At 40.9% G+C, this 7,387-nt stretch overlaps 1 protein-coding gene across 5 annotated transcripts in view; it reads left to right on the top strand.

Annotated features, from left to right (window-relative positions):
- camk2b2 (calcium/calmodulin-dependent protein kinase (CaM kinase) II beta 2) overlaps window positions 1–7,387 on the top strand; it is a 48,856-nt gene that overhangs the window by 23,425 nt on the left and 18,044 nt on the right. For all 5 annotated transcript variants that reach the window (XM_081613880.1, XM_008423239.3, XM_081613881.1 and 2 more), the window contains exons 8-13: window positions 1,422–1,505; window positions 1,590–1,684; window positions 1,786–1,908; window positions 3,284–3,367; window positions 4,281–4,323; window positions 6,076–6,147. In XM_081613880.1, the coding sequence (XP_081470006.1) occupies window positions 1,422–1,505; window positions 1,590–1,684; window positions 1,786–1,908; window positions 3,284–3,367; window positions 4,281–4,323; window positions 6,076–6,147 (501 nt within the window). The remainder of the gene's footprint in view (window positions 1–1,421; window positions 1,506–1,589; window positions 1,685–1,785; window positions 1,909–3,283; window positions 3,368–4,280; window positions 4,324–6,075; window positions 6,148–7,387) is intronic.

Here is a 7,387-nt window from a genome sequence, read left to right as displayed (position 1 = left end):
AGCAAACTGATTAAGATGTCTTCGTCTGCCATCTCCAAATCCGCTCAGCTCCGAGACAAACCAGACAAAATCCAGACGTGTCAATATTTGAGGTTAAAGTGAAACAGTTTCCGCTGATTGATCCAGCGGAGGCAGGAAGCTGGAGTTGTAATGCTGCCGGTGGGTGGAGGGAACTCATTAAGACTCACCAGGAACAGTTTGCTTCTGAGAGCGAAGGCAGCCAGATCGTTTAATCTTTAAAGATAAGACGGCGGCAGAAAGGTTCCAGCTCTGGAGGAATGCAGCATTTAAACACTGGAAAGAAGGAGAGTGCTAAATACAATTTATTAAACAGTCCTAAGGTGAAACTGTCATGTAAGTCAAAGGGATAATGATGTGGTTCAGTTGTGATTGTGTAATTTAATCAACTTGCTAATAACTTAATATATTGTTAAAGAAATTCATGTAGAAATGTGAGTAAATACGGAAAAAATGGAGACAGAATCAGAGACCAACCTTTACGTTTAATCTCCTGTACTTGTTTTTAGTTCATACTACTGATCCCCTTAGCTGCAGAGGAAAGTTTTGCACACTAATACCTGTTAATACGTAAACGTACCCGGTGTGTTGCCTTGATTCTTTCATGCATGTGTGTCACAAACATCTGCCCGCGACTTCTCCCGCTCAGCTCCTTCAAACTAGCAAGCGGCAATTAGCAAACAGCTGGTGAAATGTCCCAGAGCCTGGAGGAAGAGTGGAGAGGACCAGAATCCACCTGGGTTGAAGTCCAGAGTGACGTTTCCACAGTCAGTGACGGTTTGGGTCGCCATGTCAATGTCATCTGCTGGTTCTGGTCCACTGGGTTTCCTGAAGTCCAGTCAACACAGCCGTCTACCAGGAGATTCTGTAGCACTTCCTGATTCCCTGTTCCTGTTCCTGATTGGCCAGCAAACTCCCATGACCTTTAGAGAATCTATGGACTGCTGTCAAGAGGAAGATGAGAGACATCAGACCCAACAAGAGAGATGACCTTCAGGCAGCTGTCAAAGTATCCTGGGTTTCCATTACACCTACGCAGAACCACAGGCTGATCGCCTCCAGGCCACGAGGAACCAGTTCCAAGAAATACATGAAGCTAAAGATGCTATTGTCACTAAATATCTTTAAGGTTGTTCTGACTCATTTTGACGAGGAATCATTTGTCTGTAAATGTTTTTATTAAGGAATCTTTTTGCTGATTTATGGGTGACGGGGTTAACTCTATATTCTGTGAATCTTAATAAAAATTAACTATTTCACTTTACCGAGGTGACTGACATTTTTCACTTTTATGCAATATCCTAATCTTTTGAGACGTACCTGTAAAAAGTATTTCCTGTACAGGTTTCTCGTCTAAAACGCTAAGAATGTGCGTCCTACTTTCCCTTCTTTTCTGTTTGCAGGCTTTGCAGGAACTCCTGGCTACTTGTCCCCAGAAGTACTGAGGAAGGAGGCGTACGGTAAACCTGTAGATATCTGGGCATGTGGTAAGCTCTTTGTTTACGTCGTCATGCTTGCCGCCTCCTTGTTCTCTTGCCCGTCACTCTAGACAGATGTATTCCTGTGTGTAGGCGTGATCCTTTACATCCTTTTGGTTGGGTACCCTCCATTCTGGGACGAAGACCAGCACAAGCTCTACCAGCAGATCAAAGCCGGAGCGTACGATGTGAGCTTGTTTGTTCCGTCGCTTTTGTCTGACGTGAGATGGAAAAAATATCGCTGCTTACATGTGTGTGTGTATGTTTGTGTGTGTATGGGTTTGATTAGTTTCCCTCTCCAGAGTGGGACACGGTGACTCCTGAGGCTAAAAATCTGATCAACCAGATGCTGACTATCAACCCTGCCAAGAGAATCACTGCCCAAGAGGCTCTGAAGCACCCGTGGGTCTGCGTAAGTGGTGTTCGCACATCCAGAACCCTGTTGCTGCTGACAGAAAACAATATTTCGTCGTCTCCACTTTGACTAATTTGTAAAAGCCTAATTGGGAGTCTCAGAACATCTGATGGAAGTTTCCAAGCCTTCCCACCATCTGTTCCCAAACACGCAATCTATCCCTGACTGGAGCAGATACCAGCCCGGCTTTCTCTGGACAATTAGTGTCAAAGAAATACTAAAGTGTGACTTCTCTCTGACAAAGTATTGCAAGGTATTACATTCACGGTATTGCACAGTTGAAACTTGATATTTACACATATTGTATGAAAGAAGACAATGAATGAGACTAAATGTTTTCTGATTTAGGTCAGTCAAGATTACCCAAATAATTTCTGTTTGCTAAATGCCAGAGTAATGGGTGAAAGACGTCTTTGATATTTTTAATATTCAGAAATGAGCCTTTGAACAATTTTGGGAAGCCCAGATGAAGGTTTTGTAAGCAAACCTATGTCTCAGTTTGGTTGGAGTGAACTCTGGTGCAGTTTGAAATGATATGTGATTGCCAACTGGACCACAGACCGTCCAAAAGCAGGAAGAGGACTACAGTGCAGGGCATTCTGGGTAAATACAACCAAAACAAACGAGCTTGTCTAGAAATGACTCATGGTCTTTTACCAAAGAGAAATCCTACGACTGCTAAAATTTCACACCACTCCATTTTTGTTTAAATTTTGTGAAGAAGGAAGTTTACCTCAGTGTCTTCGTCAGAGGTTTTTGTGTCGTTTTCTTCAGTAGCTCATGGTGCAGCACCTCCACAGGCGAGGAGGGGAACAGGTTTTTCAAAGCTTTTGGTTGGTTTGTCACTGTGCAGCGTGAAAGAGAACCTCAGCAGCTGAAGTTGGAACAAATGTTGCAGTTTTGGTCCCCAATTTAACCAAAGCAGCCAGACTATCAGGTGGGAAAACAACAGTAGAGTTCAAGATGGGATGGAATTTATTGTGAAGCAAAATAAAGTGTTTGTAGGAAGGATTTACTTCTTCTATTTGGCTCTAAGCAGCTTTGAGATTCAGCTGCAAACAGCAGCTTCCTGAGGTCAAATATCGCCCCTCGGATAAATTTTGCCTTTGTAGTTCAGTTTGCTGTGTTTACCGATGGCTGGCTTTGTTCCATAACCTCGCAAAGCACTCAAAATACTTTGGCCGGAATCTACGAAGAGCAACGTGAATCTGTTTAGGCCTGGTACCTCGGGAGCCTCAGAATCAACAAAATGTGTTGTGCAAAGCAGAGGCTCTCCTGCAGCTTCTGCCCACATAAATCTGTCAGTGCCAAAGCTGTTCTGCTGTGATGTTTTATTTTCAGCATCTCTCTGTCTCTCTCTCTCTTCCCACAGCAACGCTCAACGGTGGCCTCCATGATGCACAGACAGGAGACGGTTGAGTGCCTGAAGAAGTTTAACGCCAGGCGGAAACTTAAGGTGTGAAAACACTAAATAGGTCACGAAGACATTTTGTTTCTTCTATTGCTCTACATTTTATTTAACAAACTCAGCAGCATTATAGAAATAGAGATCAGCAAAGTGACAGGCAATAAAGGCAAGTAGATTCACACAAAGACAATAATATGCAAAGAACAGAATAAAGATCTATATGCTGTACAGTAAGGGAAAAATTTCAGCATAAATACTGTGCAGTTATAAAATATAATGTACTCTGGTCTAAAGGAATTTGCAAATGAGTAGGTTCATTTTAATTTCAAAATGTGCAAAATCGGCATGTGTATTTAAGCATTCAAAAGAAATGACTGATTATTTCTAATATCCTAGAAATAACAGATGAAGCAACACGTTTTACCTTCAGGAAGCAGGAACCGTAGTGTCTCACTTGATGACTCCACCATGAATCATCAAAGTAAGATAGAGATTAGTTTTATCCAGAGTGATTTGATCACATATACAGCTTTCCTTCACATTTTTTTTCAATGGGAAGCATTGTAAAAAAATTTCTCATTTGGGACTGAAACTCTTCAAAAATGTCAGATTTTCCTTTTTTCAAAATCCCTGGGAGGAAAAGGGGCGTAAAAAATGTTTGGGAAGGAATTCCCAATGGAGAAAATATGGAAGAGAGTGTGAGTCCTGAGAGTCTGTTTCCCCGGAGACAGAGATGTAATAAAAGAAGCGGTTTCACAATAATAATCCAAATTTTAGAATAAAAGTCCACAGAATTTTCTATGGCTATGGATCCACAATAAGGCTGGCTAGACAGATACCACCTTTCTCTTTTCATGCATAAGAGCAAATATTGAAAAATCTGTCACAATTATTTCTGTACTGGCACTTCAAAATTGGTGGCTTTAATTATCTTTCTCTCTCTCTTTCTGTCTAAAAAAAGGGAGCCATCTTAACCACCATGCTCGTCTCCAGGAACTTCTCTGGTAAGAACTGAGCTCTGATCAGACAGGTGACATACCATCTGTCCTTCACACACAAGCACACCCACACTAAAGTTCACACTCATTTATGCATATGATGGCAAAGTACAGAAGAAATGTGAAAAATCTCTCCACGCACGGCTGAGAAAGCCGAAGAAAAACCATATAGTTCATCCTGTTCAGTTTTAGCTCCCTACAGTTCTGACTAAGCATCTTAATTACAATAGACCTTTACATGTGATGTGTTGCAGTAGTGCTGGTAGGACAAACCTCATTAAGGAACTCAGCTAATGAATTTTATGGCCACTTACTCAGCCGAATGAGGAGAAAAGGAAGTTCCCTTTATTGCTGATGAGTGTTTAATCAGAGATCAACCTCTGCTTCTGAGTTCAGTCAGCACACAGATACGTACGATCTGACGCACCAAGAAGATGACAACAGGTGTGAGGAACAAACATTTGAAATGTTAATATCTGATGAGTCCAGAACCGTAAGCCTCACCAGCATGGCTGCCAAAGCATCCGGTAGTGTCATAGCATCCCATCTGGTCTGAGTTTTTTAGTCAAAAAGGCACCGCTAGGTCATGTGACAGAATTAGACCAATCAGCAGAGTGACTCAGAGACAGCTGAATGACTGAGAATGTCTTACAAATGCAGTGCTTTGAAATGTATTCAAACCCCTTCAGTACCTGGGTTAAACCATAAAGCATGTTTAAGCTACAATACAACTAGGTTGTTTTATACATTCTGTCATGTCAAAAATATAAACTCTAAAGTATTTTATTGAGAATTTTATGTAATAGAGCAACCAAAATATGAACTAGAATTAAAATTATACATTATTATATACATTTTTATGTCTAAAAATCTAAAAAGTGTTGTGTGCATTTGTGTTTAGCTCCCTAGTAGAAAAAACAAACTTTTATCTTGTCACTTAAACTCATTCACTCAAACTCCCTGTGATTTCAAGTCTTGGCAGATTATAGATTTGAGTGTGTAGTTTGACTTGGCCATTCTAACACACAGACATGCTTAAAAACTGTTTTTTTAAAAGTTTATTTTTATTTTTACATATTTGTTAAAACTGTCACTATGTCGTGACAGTGAAATGTGAGACAGATAATCTGCGAAGAGACCAATCTCCTCCACGTCTTCCCTCACTGCTAAATGTGCCAATGGTGGAGAAACAACTTATCGTTACAGGAAAAGCATTTATCTGCCATGCTAACTAGCCTTAGCGTTCAGGACAGCCTCTATTAGCTGCATAGCTGCAGCGTAGCACAGCGGCAAGCGGAGAGGCAGAGGGGGATGATGAGCGGCGCCACATATAGGGTGATTGACAGCGCCAAGACCTGCTTCCTGGCTGTGATTGGTTGTTTCTGGTTAGCATGGGGAGAAAGCAGAATGGATTGGTTATTTTCACAGATGATCTGTCTCATAACAGTCACAATATGATGACAGTTTTAACAAATATGTAACAAAACATTTTTTAAATAAAAGTGACACACTGCAGCTTTATATCAAACTCAGGGGTCTCCAACCTGTGGCTCACAATGGCTCTTGATCACTTAAAAATGATAGACAACTGACTGATATTTGTTAAATAAAATTGCATTAAATAAATTAACATTTGTGGTTGTATCATGGAAAAATGTGAAGTTCAGGGTGGTATGAATATTTTGCCAAAGCACTGCATGACCAGTTCCTGGTTTTCTTCTGTCCAATAGTCTCTCGTCTCTCTCCGTTGTGTTTCAGTGGGTCGACAGACCACGGCTCCGGCTGCCGTCAGCGGGGTGGCGGGAACCACCGCTGGAATCGTGGAACAAGGTAAACCCGCTTCCTCCACTCCCTCTGGGTTGGAAAATCCTTAAACTGATTCAGTTACATGAAAATCTGCACATCACACACAGTCTTTGCTTGTTTTAATCTCTCTCTCTTTCGCTCTGTTCACCTTTAATGCACCTTAAATATCTGCCAAGGTAAGCAGCTTCATCGCTCCTCTGTAGCTGCGTTTCCATTACAAACTTGCACAAAAACTTTGATAAAGGTTGAACCTGCCACCACTTTCTGTCGTCTTCAGGGTTTCCCCCAGAAAACTTGCTAAGCCCGGTGGTCGGCGCGTCGAGGCGCTCCACCGGGGATCCACCGTGTTTTTGTATTAAAAGATGTTAAGGTGACAGGAAATGTAAAAGTATTACTGTGTAATTATATGCTACGGGAAAAGATCTCCAGTGAAATGCTATTTAAACCTACAACTAGTCTAAAAACAACAAATTTGCACTTCTGTTTAATCCAAATTAAGTCAGCGGCTCCATCAGGCCCCCAGGGCTTCAGGGGCCCCATAAAAACTAATATTTTAAAATAGACCACAGATACATACATGTAACACTTGTTTATTGAGTTTATCAATGCTGTTAAATTTTAATAAATTCTTTAGGCATACATAAATTAAAAGGTTTTAAATTGTTTAACATTTAGATGCAAGATTGTAAGGTGCTGGCAAGTTTACTTTGTAAAACTTCAAAGAACAATATTCATAATTAGATTGTTTTGTTACCATAGCAACAATCTGTTGCTGTGAGTTTAATCTTTGAATTTACAAATACAAATTAGTAAACTGCAATGATTATAACTTATTGCTTTTTAGGCTGGCCAATTAAACTACTCCCTTCTCCCATATTTCACTAAATCTAACACAGAAGCTGTTAGAGGTGCTGATATTTTTAGCAACAAGAGGGGCCCCTAAATCAAATTCTGCTCAAGGCCTCATACAGCCTTGGACAGGCCTTGTAATCTGCTGCACTACGCAGAGATGCGCAACAAACGGGAGATTTAATTCAATGCTGCTAATGTGGCTTTAGTAGCTGTTCTGTTTCATGTCTGTTGAGTTTTTAATTGTCACAGAAACTATTCTGGTTGGTCGAGTTTATGGGACTAGTTTCTCAGATCTCTGTACGGCCGCGCGCATAAACTCTAAGTAGACAATGCATTTGATATGGTTTGATGCATCGTGTAATGGAAAAATAATACGTGATGCGTGACTCCGAGGAGAGCGTGAAAGCTCCTC

The sequence above is a fragment of the Poecilia reticulata genome, chromosome 12 (assembly GCF_904066995.2).
Source record: "Poecilia reticulata chromosome 12, P_reticulata-male-v2, whole genome shotgun sequence".
In the NCBI taxonomy this organism is placed as follows: Eukaryota; Metazoa; Chordata; class Actinopteri; order Cyprinodontiformes; family Poeciliidae; genus Poecilia; species Poecilia reticulata.
This window is presented reverse-complemented; position numbering and strand designations above follow the sequence as displayed.